This window comes from Motacilla alba, chromosome 2 (assembly GCF_015832195.1).
Source record: "Motacilla alba alba isolate MOTALB_02 chromosome 2, Motacilla_alba_V1.0_pri, whole genome shotgun sequence".
NCBI lineage: Eukaryota > Metazoa > Chordata > Aves > Passeriformes > Motacillidae > Motacilla > Motacilla alba.
The window spans coordinates 19,146,192-19,168,399 of NC_052017.1; the positions used below are offsets into that span (position 1 = coordinate 19,146,192).

The 22,208-nt window shown below is 36.5% G+C and overlaps 1 protein-coding gene across 1 annotated transcript in view; it reads right to left on the reverse strand.

The window, feature by feature from the left end:
• Positions 1 to 2,002: 2,002 nt before the first annotated feature.
• MALRD1 (MAM and LDL receptor class A domain containing 1) overlaps positions 2,003 to 22,208 on the reverse strand; it is a 236,672-nt gene continuing 216,466 nt past the window's right edge. The window contains exons 36-40 of the mRNA XM_038161885.1: positions 15,254 to 15,336; positions 15,071 to 15,161; positions 6,631 to 6,706; positions 4,913 to 4,969; positions 2,003 to 4,186 (exon numbers count right to left, since the gene is read on the reverse strand). Of these exons, the coding sequence (XP_038017813.1) occupies positions 4,085 to 4,186; positions 4,913 to 4,969; positions 6,631 to 6,706; positions 15,071 to 15,161; positions 15,254 to 15,336 (409 nt within the window). The 3' untranslated portion in view covers positions 2,003 to 4,084. The remainder of the gene's footprint in view (positions 4,187 to 4,912; positions 4,970 to 6,630; positions 6,707 to 15,070; positions 15,162 to 15,253; positions 15,337 to 22,208) is intronic.

A 22,208-nucleotide genomic window follows, 5' to 3' on the forward strand; every position in this document is an offset into this window, starting at 1 on the left:
TTTTGACAGATGCTTTACTGCAAGTTATATGTATTTATTAAGCTCTTTCTGTCTAATTTATACAACAGAGAGGTCTGGAAAATGATTGTGTATTAGATAGCATTTCTGGGCACACTTGTAAGGAAGATTATCCAGTGAAAATCTTCCTATTACATACATACATTAATGAAATTTGGTGTTAATTAAAACAGTGGGATACATATTATTAAATCTGGATATCTCCATTGCAGGCATAATGTCTAGACTTTCTTTACAGGCAACAGAAAGAACAAAATTACGAGCTGCTAGAATTCAGTGTACTGCATTCTAGGGTAGGCATCTACCTGAGAACAAGATTAATTTAACCCCTGCCAACTGGATGACTACAAAAAGTTGACACTTTTTGTACCTTCAGTGTTTATATATGGCAGCATGTCTGATCAAGTTGTAGTGGATCAGGTCAAAGCTCTGAGTAATCCAAGAGCCTATCTCCAGCTGTGTGAGATGCAGAAACAGGTAATGAAAAGTCAAAAGCTGCGCCTGAGGCCTCGGCCACAGCTGAGCAAATAATGAAGGAACCGTAAGGGGGAGCTGAGGACACCTTTGGTTTCAGAATGATCTCAGGCAGACATATGCATGGCACAGGCTGGAGACAAAATAGTGGGGGTTATGATGTCAAGAGGAACTGGGTGCCACCAATACCATGGAAACGTAGGACTACAAGTAGATTTAGGTCAAAAAGGACTTCTGGATGCCACCTAAGCCATCCTCTAGATAAAAACCATTATACCTTCAAAATTAGATCATGATGATCAGTTTTATCATTGCATAGTCATCAGGCTGCTCCAGCTGAAACAGGGAAAGGATGAGACAAGGTCACCATCTGCAAACACCTGGACTACACCCATGGTCATATCCACTGTAATGACCAGCAGATGCAGGAAAACATGGAGGCATGGGGCAGCCGTGTAAAACACAGGTACAGCTGCACCAGTGCAGCCACCAAACCCAAAGGGGAGCTCTGAACAAGGCTTGAGCCCCTCAGTATTGGCAAGGAGAAAGATTCACGGCCACATGTTTTACTTCAGATTTTGCAAACAGAAAATAAGATCCTTCAACACCTCTTCCAAATCTGCACAGCAGCAGCCAGTGGCAGATGTTGAGGCAAGTATTGGAACAAGCTGCAAATACAGTGATCCTTTCTGAGACAAGACTGGGCCATCTGTGTACGAAACATGATTGTTGATATGTACCATAAATAAATCTTGGTTTGAAATGAAGATTAGCCAAAACCGAGAGACATGGATGCTTGCATTCTTTATGATTGTGAGACCTCAGAAGCAAAACAACTGTAAGAAGACCATATACACCACATTGAAAGTGGTATCAGGTTTTGTTAAAAGTTTGCCTTATAATTTATTTCTACTGTTACCTTGGATCATTGATGTATAAACATGTGTAAATTAGACTTAGTATTCATCGTCTGTATAGAGTATCCATCTTCTAATTTATTCCCAGAAAACAGGTCACTTGGAGACAAATATTTTTTATTACATAAAATTTATGAGAATGTCAGCATAAGCTTACAGAGGGTATTTAGCCAAGGGACATTATAAATAGAAAGAAGAAATCTATGTAAAAAAAATTAACAATATCTTATCATGTATATTGCCTTTAGATTTGTTCTTTAGATTTTGGAATTGAAACTGTGGAAATGATGACTGAGAACATGAATTCTATGAATTTGGTTCACAGTATTGAAAAATTTCAGAAAATTAGATAAGAAGTTAATTTTTGTCTTAAAATTTCAGTCTGAGGCTGAAAATATAACCATATATTGAATATAATTAAATCTCTTATTTTTCCTGAAATAAGAAGATAAAAAATTATTGAAATTCAGGAAGATTAAAAGTCTGAATTTCAGCACTTTCTTTGTAAGCATTGTCATTAATAAAAATTGAAAATTATTTTGATAAAAGGCCTACCTTGTTTCAGAGATTATCCGGAAGAGGCACAGTTCTCTCAGAAGTTAATTACTGATGAGTAATACGATGTTCCCTGAGTTATTTTACAACAATTTTTTATAATCATCTACTTTTATTTGGGACATTAAAATATTAATACCATAAACAGTAAAATAAATGGTTTTCTTTTCATAAGAGAGAATGTGATAAAATTCATTCATTGTTAATTTTATCCTTTTCATTACTGTAATTTTTTACAGATACACAGAGCATGACACAATGAATGGAGATTTAAGAGCTATAGCATAACCATCATTTTAGTGTTTAATGAAATTCTGCAAGTAGTGCTAGTCTATTGCAGAATAAACAGAGAATTTGAGTACATGTGCTTGACCATGTAAGGATGTTCAATGCCTATTTGTAACACGGAGATCAGTCATATCACACAGATTTATCAAAATATCAGAGTTCAGGAGCTGGAGACACTTGGCACTTTCCAGGATCAAATGTGTTCTCTGTGTCTCAACCTAACAGATACAAGTTTAATTAAAAAATTCTATGCTTCAGTCACACTAAACTTGTTACAGAAAGAAAACAGCACGTGTGATCACATTTTCTTTATTTAAAACCTTAATTAATAACATTTGGTAACTTTCAACTAGATGGCATTAAGGCAAGTTGTGTATGAATGCAGCAGAGAGGCACTTATGAGCATATTGCTGGAAAGGTATGTGGAGAATGATGGGCAAACATCATACCTTGCTATTCCTACTACCCATGAAACAATATGCCAGTCAGACAAAAAAAAAAAAATCTAAGTCAAAAAATTGTTCTGTGGCTCCAGGTAGAAAGATACATAGATATATAGAAAGATATAGGTTACGGTTATTTTGTGAAGAAAAAGTGAAAGAAAAACAAAACAACAAAGCCAAACCAAGAATCCCTGTGTGTCATGAAATGAAAGCAGGCATCCGTATGCTTTTCTGTCTGGAGTCCCAAAAATCTAATAAATGTCAAGCAATTCTGCTTTCCCTGAATAAAGATATTAACAGAGATACCATCTACAGTGCAGATATCTGTTTTTATGCAATTTGTAGGAGTTTAGTAACTTTCAGACTTGCCAATGGGTTTAAAATTAAGCAGGCTGTAGAAATACAGTAAGGGAGAAAACACAAGCACAGCAGGAACACTTAAGCCTTCAAGCTAAAAATGATGATCATGTAATGCAAGTGGGTATTATGGAAGATGACATTTTGTCAGGTTATTTAAAGTGTAAACACTGTTACGAGCTATGCCTGCTACCACAGAGGATGACAATCGAAATCACAAGGCACTCCAGAATTCTTCCCCAATATCTTTCTCATGGAGGCATGGGCTGACATAAGTTTTAGCTGTGTGGGAGGCCAACCTATTCAGCAGAAATATAGTTTCCTGAACATGCCAGTTTCCACCCTCTGTCAACCACTAAGCTAAATTTATCAGGAGCCCTGTGGTCAGAACTACAGAACTGCAGAGCTGACCAGAGGGAAATTTGGTCAGATGTAACTATCATGGTTAATAGTAAAAATATTTTTTAAAAATAAGTGCATATACTGGTGTGTCACATAGATGAATCACATGCTGAGCCAATATTCAAATCTATGATTCATGACCACTCCTGATTTAGTTTGATATGTTTCCAATTTTATAAAGACTTTTCTTTTGCTTCTGCATCTTGGAACACTAAAAGAGTTGGTTAATATCCCTTTGTAATGCAAAATTACAGAAATATTTAAGTCATCATTTCTCAAATAATGGACATTAAATTATGTTTCCCAAACATAAAGAATCTGGATTAGATTAAAAATTTTAATAACATACTAGAATTTGAACTATATGAAAAATGAATTCATAGTTATAATTATCAATTTCTTTCTGCACCAATAGAAATGACAGAAGACTATATATAATTATGGTTTACTTATGTATGGATTCCAGTTTCAATATAAATTTACTTTCTGAATGTAATTGCTTTAATAAGAGTTATTCTGTGATGAGTTATTCATTCATATTGCAAATATTACAGTATAATGGCACACTTCCAGATTTTATAACAAATCTTTAGGCAGAGAGTTACGATCGCTATTGATCCTGCATTGTGTTTAAGTTTTCAAGGAGCTACATAATTTCTCCATGTCTTCTGCTGCTACACCATAGAGAGGATTTGGAAAAGAAGTAGCATTCACATTTTCATTAAATGGATACTAAAAGAAAAAAAGATAGAAGGAAATTTAAAACCCAAGTGATTCAATTTTTTTAAAATGCACATACAAATGGCTATAGATTCATTATAGAAGTAAAATTTTAAAGAAAACCGTAAAAACTCAAAACATTTTTAAACCAGACTTTCAGCTGAATAAAGTTAGCATAGATCCACCAAAACAATTACCAACTACATGCCCCGATCAAGTAATTTAACCTACTTCTGCATCTGTTTCCACCTTTTTTCCCCTTGTCTCCACAGCCCTTGCCCCAATATACATTTAGTATTATTTCAGGCAATCTGTTTACAATAGTGTAATTGCAGTTGGTCACTGATTTTGGTACATGGCATTGTAATTTCCTTTTATTCAAGGAAATGGTTATAATTTCCTTGATTGAAAAATTATGAGAAAATAGATAATATGAATCTTTCTTTCAGGAAAGAATTTCAGTAATTCTAAACATTTTCTTCAGCGTCTGCCCAGACTGAAACTTACTGATTTAGTGTATGGTGTACCAAGTAGCCATGAAGAGCAACACTACTAGAATTGTTATTATGAAGTCCTTGCCAACCAATTCAGCCCCAGTCATCTTTCTCAGATTTCCAGAGGTGCTAACAGTATAAGTAGAAGTACACCATTGACTTTAAGTGATATTTTTCCCTTTCCTCTGCAAATGAATTTCCTTTACTAGTCCAACACGCATCCTAGAAATATATTATTACATACCTCATGCCATGGAGAAACACTGATTTGAACAGCAGAAGAGATGGCATACCTAGGAGACTATAAAAAGAAAAAAACTGCTTCAGAATATTTTTAGTGAGCTGAAAAGAATATATTCTGCCATGTGGCGCCTGGGTAACACACTCTATGGATCCAAAATTATGAGGCAGTATTATGAGCAAGAGTAGAGCTATGCTAAGCCCACATGATTTTAGTGTTCAGAAGGTTCAGGAGAACTGTTCTTTATGAAGCTCAGAGGCTCCCACAAGGGCATAACTTGTGAGTATTCAGCTGGAGACAAGAGCTTTTGCTCACATTTTGTCATCGCTTTTGATTGATGATACACCATTCACATTTAAGTCTCATCAGACCTGGAGAAAACTCATAATGCCTATTTTCTTTTAAAAAGAAGAATTAGTGTAAACATGTATTTTCCCAGTCTTAGAGAAAATAGAGGAAGTTCTGGTACATGGCTGGACTTCAGTCACAATGCCTGGGGCTATCTTCCATGAAAATGTCTCTCCTGAATCTGTGCTTCTGTTTTTCAACTTGCTATTAAATGAAGCCTGTCAGGAATCTATTTTAACTAAAATAAAAATGTCCTGATGAATTGGACATGATTGTGATGGGAATATTTCCAACTTGGAGCTCTCACAAACTCCAACCTATAAGTGAATTCATTTGATCTAATGTCTCTAAAATCAGGTGTAAGGACCTTTTTACAGAAAGTAAATGGCATGTCAGAGTTAATCCTATTCAAAGCTGCAGTGGAATCTTATATTATTGACTGTGCAAAGGACAAGATTTATTTTCTATTTCAAATCAAGCCTAACTCTTTCAATGCTAATAAGGGTAGTATCAAAATGAGGGCAGGAAGGATATTTAAAATTTTTTTGACTATTTTTTTCTTTTTATTACAAGGTTCTTTGTATTTTTTTTAAATTATAAACAAAAACATCAGAGGTATCTTTATTTTAATTCAATAATTTATTTCTTGTTAAATTTAAGACATGATTTTTAGTTTTTGTAATTTGATAATTAAATCTTGCCTTTAATTCTTTTGCTGCAATATGTTCACTTTCAAATACATATTTTACTCAAAAATTTCTTTCTTACTCTATCAGTTTCTTAATTCTGATCAGCAAAGGGTACTAGGGAAATGTGTGGCCAATTGCTTGTTTAGTGTCGAGGTGAATTTTACAGTGATGGGAATTGTGATGTACATTTAAGGTACTGGAGAGAACTAAAAACTCCTTTATTAAAGTTAAGTGAGTCTGCAAAGGCACCTTGGTTGCTGAATCATGAATGTTGTGTTTTTATTGTTGATGATGTGTTTCTTTTGTTGTGTGTTTGCTTTGTTGGATGGTTTTTCTTGGGTTTTTGTTCATTTGCTTGTTTATTTTCCAGATACAAAAGGAGACGAGTCCCAGTGAGTTTATTCTTATCTATGTGTGGGTAAATATTTAATCCAAAACACTTTTTTTCCTCCAAATCATCAGCCCATAGTCATGATAATTATAAACACTGAGATGTTATCAAAACTGAGCTGATTTCAACTCTTACTATGTTTTGAAAATGCACTGGAATTGATCTGAGTATTAAGTCAATTTTTAATTCTCACTTATTTTATTAAATAGCATTTTCTCAGGGATTACATTCTTTTAATGGAAAACTATTTGAGGACTACCTCACATTTTCCTGAACATATAGAGACAGCTTACCTTTACTTTCCCAGATGATCTAAGGTCTTTGTACAATGGATTGGCAAATGAAGAAATAGCAGTTTTCTGCACTTTCCTTGGGAAGTCAAAAAAAAACAAAAGGAACAAAAACCACCATATCACACAGGTAATCAAAGAAACAAACAGATTAAAGTTCAAAAGACTTGAGTCCAAAAAAATAGGTGGCTAAATATATTTACAACTGAGCTCTACTGAAATTAATGAAATTAAACCAATATTCTGGATAAATAATGTACAGGTTAAAATAATATTTTTTCATCTGTTGCTTCTAAAATGATGTATGCTTCTGGATGTGCATAGAACGATTTAGTATGTATAAAATGCAGGTATAGTGCTATACATTAAATAAAACATGAGATTACCTTAAAAGTTGCATTCCTATAATTTCTTTGCATGGGATAAGATTATGTTCTTCCCGTGTTTTGGTATCACACTGACAATTCAGTGATTAACATGGTCTTAGGCTCCAAGTTCAAGAGCACCTTAGTTATTTAATTGTGATAAGTACTCTGCTTTTCCAATTCACTGGGAAAGAACTTGCATTTTGGGTCAAAATCATCATCATCAGTTTTAAAGCTTTTTCCACCCATATCTTTTTCTACAAAGACAGGAATAAATAATCATTTGAGGTTTTGAAATGCAATTTTTTCATTAATTAATACAATGCCTTAAACAATTTATAATAGATTATTAGGACAAATTTTGCTATTTATGGATCTCATGTCCATTACCTCATCTGGAGGTCTAAAGATATGCTTTCTTGACAGAGGTCTTCAGATTTCTATGTCCCATTTCTTTTTGGAAGCACTTATGACCTGTGTAGTTAATCACATTTATTCTGCAAAAGCAGAATGGGCATGGAACATGCTGCCTAGATCTAATTTTTTTTCCTGTATAGATGACTAGTTGTTAATATTCCACATTGCTTGAAATCACAGAATCATAGACTCATTTATGTTAGAATTCTGAGAACTTGAAGATCACTGAGTCCAGATTGACTGATCACCACTTTGTCAGCTGGAGTAAGTGCCATGTCCACCCCTTCCACCTCCATTGGCTCTCTGTTCCAATGCTTAACAACTCTTTTGGTGATGAAATTCTTCATGATGTCTAGCCTGAAGTCCCCTAGCACAGCTTGAGGCCATCTCCTCTTGTCCTGTCACTTGTTCCTCAGAGAAGGGACTCACCCCCACCTGGCCACAATCTCCTGCCTCAGGTAGTTCTAGAGAGCAGTAAAGTCTTCCCCAACCCTTCTTTTCTCTTTTCATGCAAAACACTTCCTGCTCCCTCAGTTGCTCCTCATAGGACTTAATTTCTAGTCCCTTCACCAGCTTTGTTGCTCTGGACTCTCTCCAGCACCTCAATGTCTTTGTTATAGTGAGACGCCCAGAATCATCAAAGCTGTTCCAATATTACATAAAAAGCAACAGATGTATTAGTTAAAATTACTGAAGAATGAAGCAGAAGCTAGTCTTTGCTTCTGAAGTGATGCATTTAGTTTTTTGGGTTTTATCCACAGTTTTTACGCCTTGTGTACATAAAAACCTGCATGTGCAGTATTCCAAGACAAAAATTTTCCCTTAAAGCTTCCCATTAGCCTTGATGATGGAGAAATAAATTTTATTGCGTAAAAAAGTGTTTCTGTTCCAAAGCTGCTCCTGCAGGTGGTTGAAGCCATGTCTCCCTAGAATCTGTTAGACAGGCTCTGTGTTACTGGGGTAGGCAGGACTGAGGGACCAAGAGCAGTCACAGGAGCACAGCCTGAGCACAGAGATGTTGGGAAGGGAAGCTGTTCCTCAGTGGGGACCACAGAGGAGACACACTGAATGATTTCTGTTGCAAATAGCTAAAACCAGAATGGCTGCTTGGGAGGAAGACACAAGTAAGGCACAAAAATATTCCACCGTATGAATTAAATTGGGGCAAGAAACTAAGTTTGGATTTTAGACTAAACCAGACATGTTTCCCTAAAATTTTTCACAAGACTGTCAGAAAATAATTGCTTCTAATGCCAGTCTCATAATTTATTTTGATTACCTGACACAACAATGGGGAGAGCTGAATATTTGAACCTGTTAATTTTTTCATTTGATCTAATCTTAACTGTAATAAATAATAATATTCTGATTCATTTAGTTTGCTTAGTGAAGCAATGAAAGATTATTTATATGCCTGCTAAGTGTATATTTGCATCCCAGTCCTCCTGAATGAAGTCCAGAAAATGTGTACAAAATTTATTTTTTACTCTAAAATGAAAGCATGGTTCACAAAATCTAAGGCCAGAAGCAAACTCAGATGAGAAGCTGTTAAAGAGAATGGCTCTGCTTCTAAACTAGTGCCCAAAGGGCCAGACTTGCATGCCTTAATTTTGGTGCCTCATTTAGACATCACAAACCAACTGTATGGCCTAAAAGCATGATATGGAATGAAGCAAATCAGTTCTCCTTAGAGTCAGTCAAGACACTTCCAAAGGGCAACACAGGTCACACAATTCTCAGTGTAAACCACCCTTACTGTGCCAATAGCAAATGGTAAGGACAGGGACTGGTCTGATTGTCTTTCATCACTCCATTAAACTCGAGCTGTTTGTGCAAGACATATACACAGCTTATTCGGGCAAGAGCATGCTGAGTACTTAGGTCTGTCCTGAGGACAGGAGGGTGCTGAACACAGATCTCCAGCTTCCTCTGCAAGGAGGAGAACTAACCAGAAGGACACTGTGCCAAATTGTGGGCACCAGAGTGCTGGCCAAGGTCTTCAACAACATGTTTTGGTTACTGTGCTTAGTGCTGAAATCGGTCCTGTCTATGTCTCAAGCAATAAAATTGAGTCCAGCATATTTCAGGTGTCCTCCCACTGTAGATCTGAATCATGAAAAGCATATGTATTGGTCACCGAATCTTAGGGATAATGGGAATTTTATGGCCCAAAATATGGGCACTGCTTGAATTTATGCACCAGAAACTTCGGTGGAAAATGAACTTTCTCAATTTCATTCCTATTCTTACGGACATTTTTGTCAAAATTCAAAAGTCACCTTGAATATACTACCTTATGTAACTTAAGCTACACAAACATACACCATGTATAAATGCATAGATGTATACATATGAATATGTTTATACAAACTGATACATGGTTACCCCTGTTTGTGAATGCAGCAAGCAATACTTTCTAAAGGATATCAATAGATAGCCTTAAAATTTCTAAAATATTTTCAAATTACTTAATAGGCCTTAAAAATTTGTAAGAGAAAATTTAATCACATGTTTACACAAATGCTGTAATCGATCAATTGGATGAGGTAGTAACTGCAGTAAAAAAAAGTTTAAAAAAAAGTTAAAAAAAAGTAAAAAAATACTCAAATTTGTGTGTAAGGTAGTTTGGACAGAACTGGGTTTTCTAACATAACCAGAAATACTACAATAGGAATGGAGAGAATTAATCATCTTGGGTTGAGGTAACATTTGGCACAGCTTTGCTAAACTCATCTGCATTCTTTAGTAGCAAAAACTACTGCCTTATCAGAGGTTTCTCCACTACAATTTCACAAAGACAGAAAGAAGTTTTATGCTCCACAAAATACCCACCAGTGTATAAACAGACTGCTGAGTAACATCATTCTTGTTAATGGAAAATTAAAGTATCTAGGTTTAATTTTTTTGGATGCAAGAGCTCATAATTTTGTACTTTTCAATATAAAAGAAAAAACAAAACTTTCATACAGAACACAGATTCTTAAGAAATACAGTACTGGAGGAATGCTTATCATCTGATCCATAACAACAACAAAGTCCTAGTCGACCAAAGATTTAATTAAGCTACTAATTAAAATAATCCCTTAAAAGATTTTTATAGGTGGGCTAAAGCTGCAGTTCTTAATAAAAACTAAAACTCAAGATCTTAATTTACAAAGCATGTTTAAAATCTTTTCAACTAAATTTAGTTTTGCTGAAGTAAGCTATATTTTGTATATCCCATAAAAGAAATGGGAGGCATGATGCAAAGAGAGAAGAGAAGACTTTCCAAAAGCTGCATTTAAAATAATGTACAGGCCACTTGGATGTTTGATTTGACTGTTAATATGCTGTATGGGTTTCCTAAGTCTGTACTTTGTACCTTTTGAGTCACTTTGGGGAAGTAATTTTTTATTTTATTAAATCATTCCTTTGTAACTTTCATCTTCGTGATCTTGAAGGGTACAGATTTCAGAGACTGGCTGTGCCTCAGCGTGTTTCCTCCTGTTTCTGTGCAGCGTTCCTGTGTGTGGTTACATTCTGAAATGTAACATTTCAGAAAAACTGAAAACTTCTGACTATAGCACTCATCCTTCAGAACAGCAATACTCTACAGAAGAATGAATGGATTTGGATAGCAGCATTAGAATAGTACAACAATTCCCAAACAACATTTATGGCTAATGCTTCCAAATTTTGGTTTATTTTTTCCCATAAAACTGCACATTTTTCTCCCATTATACATGAACTGTATCTGTCTCTGTTCCAGTTCACAAGCTGAAAACGATTCACTAAATGTCATTTTGCTGTCATTCTGTTTATCTCTTTGGGATATAGGAACAGAGGCACAGCCAGCAATGACCTCTGGCAGCCCCTCAGATCTGTTTGGAGAGCTTCCCTCAGAATACACCACTCGTTCCTTCACACCAGACCTCCAGAAGACTATGGTCTAATTGCAGAAAGTCTGGCAACAGAAACTGGGAATCATCATAATTGTAAGTAAACCTTAACTATGGAGAAAGACAAAATCACTGAGCTTGTTTACCCTGAAGGAAGCAGCCTGTAAGGAGGCATGACAACTCCCTTCAAGAACAGAAAAAGCTTTCTGCAAGGAGGAAGGGAATGATCTGATATTGTCCATGGTGAATAGGAATGAACTTAAATGATAAACAGACATATCAGCAGTTGGAAAATAACTTTCTAACAGCAAACTTCTTTCTGCCCAAGGTACCAATATAGCCTGAGGATGCCATCAAATGCATGTTGGTAGAGGTTTTTAAATGTGAACTCAGGAGTGATACAATTGAGTCTGTGATGTGGCAGGATGAAAAATGGCCTCTGTTGGCCTTTTCTTTCCATGATTTTCTATAATTTTAAAATGATTTCTCATAACACCTCAGTTTTTCACTCTTTTGCTTGTGTGGCAAGATACATTGTTATATGCTTTAAAAAATTTAATGTTCTGTGCCCATTAAGATTGACAGAATTGGTAATAGCTGTGGTACATTGGCCTTGCAGCGGATGGCACAGTTCAGGAACAGGAAAGAAACAAACTGAAATGATCCAGGAATGTTGACTGATTTGGAGGCAATAGTAAAAGGCATAGCTTGGCTGAACAGAAAGTCACTTTTCATACTCTCACATTTCAAATTACAATGACGCATTAGAAGGCAGCTGCAAAAAAAAAAAAAAATGGAAGCTAAAATGAAGCTTTGCTTCTATTTGGTCAACAAGGACAGATGTCACTGATAGAGTGGAGCAACTGGCAGCCTTCCCTTCTGGATTAGGGAACATCATCTCTATAGTGCAAACAGGAATGAGAGAAACTAACAAGCTTCTCTGATTTGGGGTTTCTACACAAAAGTTTCACATATCCCCAGCTGGGGACTGGGAAGTATCTGACATATCTGAATGCTGTCATGGTAATGAAGTATGCTGCTGCCAAGCCATGTAAAGCTGCCTTTGTCCGTTAGAAAGTAAACTTACATGATGACTCCCAGTAACTCCCACTCAGTAACAGGAGTGTTTGAAGCCTGCAGATCAGACATCAAATTCTGCACAGTAGGAGAAAGAAAAGGCGAAGCAGGGCATCCATTCTAGGTTGAAGGGAAGGGTTAAGGTACTATTATTGTTTCTAGAGAAGAAGAGGGACAAATGTGACTTAGGTTCTCACTGCTGTTAGTGACAAATTTCTAGCTGGCAATCACCTGATGAGCACTCAGCCTATCCTTACTGCCTCCTACCTAGTTTTCTGATGAAAAAAGAAAGAGTTCTCTTGGACTCTTAAGCTTCTCCATCTCTTGTGCACATTCCTGTATTATTTGTCCTGAGACTTAGATGGACCTATGCAACATTTTAAGATGTCATGGGGGCTAACACCTTCAACTCCTTAGTGCCTCTGGAGAACCATCTGCCAGTGCCTGCATGGGTGGGTCTATACAGTAAAGCAAGGGGACACTAACAGAAATGACATAAAAATAGCTAGCAAAAGAATTTATCAAAAGGTAGCAAATACGGCCTCAAGCATGTGAAAGCTTCCCTAGAGTGACTCTAGTGCCTAATGACTTTAAGAAAACAACATTGCAGGAGGGCTAAAAGCAGACACAAGTGAAAATTAACTGTAGGAAAATATCATTTATGTGCCAGTAAAATCCTCTCATTCATCAAATCCCTTAAAAAAAATCACGAGTAAAATCTCATGCCTCTGTGTGGTGCTGTCACATTGTACATTTTACAGACTTATGCAAATGCAAGTCACCTTTTATTATAAAGCCTTATCCTAAAGATCCAAACTTCAGTATGTTAGCACTGGCTGCATTTTGACTAGTCACTTCTGATTACTGATTAAGCAGTTCAGGAATAACTTGCCTTAATTTACTACTATGTTTCCAGCTGTGATTTTTGCATACCAAATCATGGTAGGCACTAGGTAGTTGAAGAGGAAGAGCTTGGATGAACTTATCTTCTCAAATTCAAAATTTTGGATTTCATTGTTTTCACAATTTCAAACAAATTGCCATTTATTAGCTAGATTATTTCTTAGCAAGATGCCTATAAAAGCATTTTGACTTACATGTTAAGTAGACTGTGATTGAAAACAAGGAAAATAAAAAAAATATTTGTAGTGTGGGCAAAATGATTTGACAATCTCAATTTCTAATAGACAAGATTTGTAGTCACAAAAATTTCCATCATCATGACTTACCTTTCTGGAAGCTTTAATGAAAACAATCAAGGCCAGAATAAGCTTTGTTTTGTAAGCTTGTCTAATCCTCTCTTTCACAGCTCTGGTTCTCTGCATATCAGGGCTGTGGTATTCTTAGAGCCTACTAAGAAGATCCTCATTCATCCCTGTTTTATACCTGATAGGACCATATTGCTTAGCATCATATCGCAGCAGGGTACAAAAAAGACTACTTTATTTTTTTCAGTAGCATAAGTAATTATAAGAAAAAAAAATCTTCCCTAAATATAGATTTATGGGTAAAAGAGATGTGAATGACAGTGCAGTAGCCTTTGAGTAGACATTTATGAAAGGAAAACATAGAGGGAGTGTTGAGTGAGAGCACAGAAGAAGTAGTGTAAGAAACAACAATATTTTTAAAATTAAAACACTATCAAACATGTTTTGAGAAATTAAACTCTTTTTTTCAAAGACAAATATTGAAATCACAGAAAGAAAAATGCAGCAGCTCTTACAATACAAGTAATCTTGCACTTCTGAAGTGCTTTTCCATATGTGTGCCTTGGCAGGTTGTATTAATGTGAATGAATTAAATCTTGAAGCCCTGTGAAATCAGATAAGGAAATGTTATTCCAGCTTTCAAGAAGAGGAAGGACATGTAAGGAAAGCAGGTGAAGCGATGCACTCAATTAACAGAAGCACAACCAATAAAGGTTTCTGCTTCAACATTTTGTTCTGTGTCCATAGACAGCTCTACCTGTCAGGGGAGCATGCAGAGATAGGAGACTTGTCAGCAGCAATAATGTCAGGACAGGAGTCTGCACAGTTTAGTAGATACTTTGGGAGATAACAACATCCCCAAAGAGAGGAAAGTCTATAGCAGAGAACAAGTTTAAAGGAAAAGAGACAGCTTTGAAGATGAATTCTGGAGAAGAAAATGAAGGGTGAGGAAAATCTAACAGCACAAAAATGGACAAGGAAATATGCAACAGGAATTGCTGAAAGGGAGGAAGGGACAGTGCTATGTCCTTGCTGGCAGAGAAGGATCTAGAAGACTAAGCTGAGAGATAGGCAGAGAAGGAATACAGAGGTTAGAGTAAAGTAAACAGTTGGGGAGGAGAGAAAAAGCAGAGATTATCGAAGGAGAGAAAAAGCAGAGATTATCAGAGGGATGACAGGAAGGGCTTGTAAATGTATCTGTGAAATACTGAATTGTCAGTTGAAGGCATATCCTAAAAACCTCCAGATTTTATAATTTAATAATACTCATAAAATGCCACAATCAAAACATTCTAGGCAATCAAGCCATTGCTCATTGTTTCCAGACTGGGGCCCACAAAGGTCAGCTTTTGTTGCAAAGTTACGTTTTCTGCTCAGTGTTTCATATGAAGACAGACTGTGGGGAGATTCAAAAGCTGAAACCAATGAGCCTGGGCAGTTGGCCATTGCTCTGTGCCACATTTGAGTTTGCTATATGCAAAATAAAAGTTTTACTTACATTTCTGGCACTTTCTTCTTGGAAAGAAAATACAAGGCAGCAGCTGTAATTTTAATCAGTAAGAAACCGATACCCAATCCAATCCAAATATCTGCAAAATCAGAGCAATCAAAGACAGAAATAAGTAAAATGAAAGACTCAAACAATGAATTGAAAGACATTACTTTCTTTTTACAGACCTACCATTTTGTAGGAGACTGGAAGTTGGAGGCTGAAGAGGCTTAGCACTTATGTGGCAACGGTTTCCTTTCCATCCTTTTCCACATCTATGAATGAAACAATAATTCTTGAAGAAGGGAGGAGAAAGGATCATAAACAGACATGAGCACGGAGGAAAGGCCAAAGTTTTGAGCACTTTTGCCAGTGGCTAAAGCTTATCCAGGAATCACAAAGAGCAGCATCAAAGTTAATATAATGGAATCTAAGTGAGAAATACACAAAGCAAACTAAGAAGAGAGAAAAAAATAAAACTAAGTTCAGAGGCCAGAATTGGCTTCCTTTTCCATAATGTCATCATATTGCTCACTCACAGCAATTTCCATGTATCCCCCATGCGAGGGTTAAATACACATCTGAGTTGAGGGACTGGAACACTAATGTAGAGAAAGATACACAATTAGAGTATGAGAAAGATCTTTTTCTCCCGTCATCTAATTTTCTCTTGTTTTTCAATTTTTTTTTGTAAAAATGGTACCTCTCCAACAAATACCTTGTAAAAACCAAAGCTACACTTGAATGAAGCCATGTAAAATTATTCCAAAGATTCTGTTTGGTAAAATTTCGTCTTGATTTGAAGTGACCAAAATATAAAATATCTGACAAAACTTTGCTGTTTTGATTTACACTTGTTGCTTAATGGTTAATCAAATTCAACAAAAAGGCCTATATCACTTGTCACTTCAATTTGCCTCAATTAAGATTTTGTCTACTTGCTTTTATTGTGGCCTTCTGTCTTCATGAGAGTGAAGGGACCCAAGACACCTAGGTGAGACCCATGCAGTTTGGGGAATCTCAACATGGCTGCAGCTTGAAGGGTTAGGGGGACGGCCACATACTGACCTCTTAATTTCAGGCACCCCACATGGTGTTTGGACCCTATCCTGAGTGTATTGAAGGAATGAGTTCTACCAGCTTTCCAATTATATGCATGGCTGGTGATTTATGAGCTTCATAAATTTTAAACTTTTTTTAGAAGGGTGTATCAGAAAGAAGTGATAGCAGTTGTCCAGTTTCAGTCCTACTAATGTCAAATGAATGGAAAATTCTTTTCACCTATGATTTCTTTCTTTACAGTTTCATAAACTATTAATGTGGGCTGTAATACATATTGAGATGCTTTCTAACTCTTACACCATGATTTTTTTCCATAGTCACCTCTTCTTAAGATGTAATTTTGAAATTGTAGTTTCTTCACCTTAAGTATATAGTATAAAACCTCACATATACACAATTAAATCTTTATATTAAAGTTCTTTAATTTGAATATGTGAGAGAGGACTTCATGCTATTTGCCATAGCTTAGCACGAGGTATTGCCTACATGCCTTACCCTAGCAGCTGCACTCTGAGGTAACTAGGCACTTCAGAGGGACAGAAAGGCATTTCAGTGGGACAGGAGTACTTCACTTTCCCAGAAAATGACTTAAGAGTGCTGGATGTAGGAAGAGGAAGGGTGGAGTGACAGGAGCAGCAAGAATCTGTAGCTGCAATGATAATTAGAATCCTTAAAGGATCAGGGCATGTCAGAAACCAGATCAATATCCCAGTTTCAGACATGACAGGAAGGTGACTTCACCAAAGACCAAAAGAGACTGATGCACGATTCATTGCAATTCAGTGTATGGTTAAAAAATTCTGAACAGGGACTATGTCAGAATGGAAGTTCCAGCCCTACTCCAATACAGTGGACAGAGGGAGATTTTATTTAACCCATTTACACCACAGATGGGTTTTCTGTGGTTAAAGGGTTACCTTATTCAAGGTTACTAATTGATATACTAATGAATACTAGCTTTAGAAACTAGAGCCAGTGACATATTCTGACATGCTATATCTAAAGAAAAAATGGTATAATTTGAGCTGGCAGCTCTGGCTGAGTTGGAGACCCATTGTATTCAGTGACTGAAAATACCTGGTCTCTTCAATCCTCCTTCTCCTTCAGCATACTACAAAAAATCATGTTATTCATAAGCTGCTCTTTTATGCAGACTGATGATCTAATAAAAATGTCAAATTGCAGCTGGGCTGACACCAAGCTCTGTGGATCCATGTAGAAACATTGCAATCTGCTGGTAATCATCCATCAAAAGAATTTTCTGATTGCTCTCAATTGTATAATTTCCTTTTTCCCTGTTTGCCAGATATTCTGTTGAACTAGATATGCTTTTAACCAAAATTGGCCTCATTCTTGTCACTGCAGAACTTACTTGGCTGTAAAAGAAAGACTAAGAAAACAGATCTGCAGCTGTGTGCAAGCACTACTCAGAGTGGCAAGGAGAGGTGCCATTTGCTGGTTTGGAGGCACCAGGACATAATTCACCTCAGAGCTGCAAAGAGGTACTTCATAAAGCAAGTGTGTGTACTGGTAAGACTGTAGGGAAATTCTAGTACACAGAAATATATAAATATATCTTCATATGCTGTATTCCCATTTACTGATGGAGTATTTCCACATATTCGTGCTATGTTTGAATTGTGGGTAAAAAAAGTTGAGCATCTTTTAGTTTATCTTCCTATGCACACAAGTTTTGTGATCAACTACTAACTCCCTTGGCTTAGCCATTCATTCCTCTTCAAATCTCTGAATGCTACATGACACATACCACTTAGGAATCTGATGTCAGACTATCAAGGTGTAATTTTAGCCAGTGAAATGATTTTCCACCGTGTCCATCTAGGTTGTTACTGTAAGTATCACTGACATGGCTGGGGAAAAAAGAAAAGGGTAAAAATGGATAGAGGTAGAGCAAAGATAATATCTCTGGAACTTGGTAATTTATAAGGAAAAATTAAAAAAAAAAATTAATGGGAAAAATGTTGTAAAGCATGAAGCATGGGGACTATTTTATAGGGAGAGGGAGGAGTGAAGGCAAAAAAGATGATGATAGTAAAAATAGCAGGGCTAATCCTTAAAGATCAGGGTAGAAAAGGAGTCCTAAACAACAAAAAAATTAAAAAGTAAATAAGTTGGTTAAGTGCTGCCACATGTATCTTCACGCATAAAATTATTTGTTATTTTTTAACTGTGATAGGGAATCTTAACCATCATCTCTGCCACTGAGGTAAAATATAAGAGTGTCAGAAAAATCTAGGTTATAATTAGGAGATTGATTGATTCAACCCTTTATCAGATTTGTTTTTTCATTACTAACAAAATTCCATCTTCTCAAGTAAAAAAAAAAAAAAAAGAAGGACAAGAGAAAGTAAGAGTTACAGCTAGTTTAAAAGCCTGCAACTTTCAGTGAGTCTCCCAGAAAAACTTGGGAAAATTGCTCATTAATAGGTCTCAGCTGATACAAACATTGCCTCTGGCTTTTAATGAAGCCAAGCTTTTCTGTTCCCAGAATAGAGGGAAAGTTGTCTTAAATATTCAAAACAATCTCGTTTCATAAATGTCTTGCAAGATTTTGTTCCTTTTATATGTATCATCTCTAGAAACTCTATCTGACTACAGTGATAACTGTGCTGGAGAACTCACTCTGTAACTTGAGAGGAAAGGATAGAATGAGATTTCTGGAACCAATATCTGCCAATAACTTAGATTAGAGAAGAAGAGAAGATAAAAGTTCTAGATCATGAAGGTAAATAAAATATAAATAGTTTTTATCAAACTACTCCAGTTTTTTCTCTGTATTAGAAAGCTGAGGTGTACTTTCAAAACAAACAAATATTTTAGGCATGGTCTTCTTTAGGGCAGCTGAAGGTTTTGCTAAAAAATGCAGAATGAAAATCTTTTACAGGTTTGAAAATGCTGTACCACTATATATTATTTTATATTTAACAAAATCCAGAAACTATTGCAGGCAATAACCAACCAATCAAACTAGTTGGTTAGAAGCTATGCAAAACTTACATGACAAAACACAGAACCTATCATCCTTAAGAAATGAGATACATGTACCCCCTTCTCTGAGTCTGACTCTCCATGGCCTTCTGCCTGTGCAGTCCTTTGCAGCTGTGTTGTTGCGTGGGTGTTGAAAAGATGTTCTTCTCATCTGGTGACATTTCCTGTAGGCTTCACACTCTGTCCAATGCATGAAGTACTAGGCAGTTGATAAAAAAAACTGGAAGAGTCCCTCTTTTGATTGAGTAATAAAACAAACATATTGGGAAAAAAAGGTGGCAAGGACAATCATGGTGTAAGTTTACAGTGATTTTGAGGAGATGGATGAGGTTTCCCTAAGTGTTTGTATTGGGGGCTCAGAATACACAATCCTATGCTTTTACAAGGACAAAATAATAGTCTTGACCCCCAGACTTCATTTTGCTGTTACTGCAAAATTGTATCAGTGAATAACAGTAATAATACCATGCATCTTTTTAGTAAATCAAGTCAAACTTCATCTTTATACTGTGCAATCCTTCATACAATCAGTCCTGAACTGAACTTTGATTAACAGCACCAGGTCAGAGCAGCCTTTGCATACACCCAAGAGATGACTCCCTTGAAGTCCAGATAATGAAGAACACTCTTAACTACCCATCCACTGCTGAGCATGGTCTGTACTTCTGGGAGGCTGATAAGTTGCTTCTTCAAAGTCACAATTACTTTTCTCTCTGATGAGAGCAGCCAGGGATATGCCAATGCTGTTGTGGTGTAAGGACCTTAAGGATTACAGATCAACCATGTCTTCTGGGCTATGTGTTAAATCTTCATTAGCAGGGTAATAGGAATTTTGAAGAGCTTCCTTAATAATCCTCTTCTGCTATTTTATTTTTAAGACGGACAATTCTGAAAAGACTGAATTTATCTCTTGAGCCATGAAGCCGAAACTCCACATTATTTATGTACAATTAATTTCCTTGGACTAATGACATCTTGACTAATTAGCAGCACCACATTTTATACAAGTCTTAAGCTTATCTGAAATACAGATATAGCCATTGCAATCCTTTTAGACAGGAAACTCCTCCTAGTTGAAACAGGAGGAGCAACAGAGAAAGACAGATTAAATAGCACTTGAATACTTCCATCCCAGTGCACATCCTAATCTATCCTGCCTGACAAAAATGTCTTCTGCTATTAGTGAGTTCTTATTGAAAAGTCACCCTGGAAGGCAGAATGTTAACCCTTCAGATTTGCTTCCAGGATTTCCAGCTCATTAATCCCCATATACATATCGGTAATGCAGAAGAAAGAGCTTAGCATTGCCTGTGTTGCTGCATCCTGTGCCTGCAGTTGTGGCTCATCTCACTCAGAATGAAAAATAAAAGGCAGACTAGGTGTCTGTTTTTTTTTTGATGTTCAGTCAGGACATTTTTAATTTACAAGAACATGTCTGGCTAATACACTGCTTCATTTCAGAATATCAAAGCACACCTCCTTTTCCTATTTTTACCTGAAAAAATTGTTATACAGAAAATCTAATCTGTTATGCCTTGTGCATGTTCAGAATGATCAAAAATTATTCAGCCAACTATTCAGTGTACATGGTATTAATAGTATGTAGATATGGGCAGTAATGTGTGGATGATTGTAGCTATATATTCTTCTGAACATGACTGTAAGCTTTGCAATATCCTTTAGAAAATGTTCTTATGAATCTGCTCCAATGCAGTGAGACAGTACTGTGTGAGCTCAGGTTTGCCACTGCCGTGTGTCTGATGCATTTGCTGTTTATAATACATTACATGGGGAACATTGCACATGAGTGCTGACATTGTCTGGGAGCTGTGCCATGTATGCCAACATGCTGGACAGCTGCTGTATAGCAGTGCAGGCTGCTCCAGGAGTGGTGTTGGATGATACAGGGGAAAAAACCCATCCAAACCACAACTCTAGCTTCTTGTGGAAAACAGAATTTACATCTCTTTGCTATATCACTGTAGAAGTTTCTCTGCTCACTAGTCTTTGCAACCAATATTTGCAAACGAAGCTTCACTAGACTCTTGATGGAAACAGCAACTCATTCCATTATGAAGGAAGAAGCAAACTCTACTTCAGCAAAGTAGTTATCCTTTTGCACACACACACACACCCCAAAGGTCCTCAGATGCTGTAAACTCCCACTAGCACAGCAAGGAACAAGAGAGGAACAAGAGCTCCCCATAAATGTTCATAAAAGAAAGCTGACTAAACTTCTGAATAGAATCGTATGGTGTGACTCTGTATGGTAACAAAGGCCTGGAATTTGAGGATGTAGATATGGCTTCTATTCTGAAAACTGTTAAAATTCATAAGTGGCAAATACAAATGAATCAACATGAAGGAGAGCAATACAAGGTATAAACAGATTCTAAAAGAACTATAAGTATTCTGTGAAAAGATCTATGGATCCTCATAGATTATTCAAGGAAAGCAATGGCTCACTTTGTATCATAAAAGCCTGCAGTATGCATAATGAGTAAAATAGAAGACTTTCGAGATTACAGTGATTAAAGTCATATGGCAGAGTCTGAAAAGATCAGATTTAATTTACACAGAAGATGAGTGGGAGCAGATATGCTGAAGGTAAACAAAATGATATATAGTAAATGGAAGAAAAATCATGTGTTGCTGTCTATCTTCTAGAACATTCAATCAAACTGAAAGGAAATAGATCTTAAACTAATAATAAGGGACCTTATTTGTCACAGTTGTTAGCTGACCTGAGGGAGTCCTTGCCCCACAGCAAGTCTTAAAAGCCAAGAACTTAATGATATGTAGTGGAGAGAGCTCCTTTAATCAGAGAATGAAACTCTTTAGAGATTGCAGAGCCCAATGTGATAATTGATGGCAATTTGGAAGAAAATTCATATATTGGCATCATCATCTTTTATATGTATCTTTTCTCCAGTGTGTGCTGGGAGCTACTCCCAGGTTCCTAGCATGACACCCTGATTACTCATTGCTCCTATAGCCACAATGAGAGGTTCTAATTACAGCCTGAGTTGAATAGCAGAATTGTTATAAGGAAGGACGAGGTCAGTGTATCTAATTG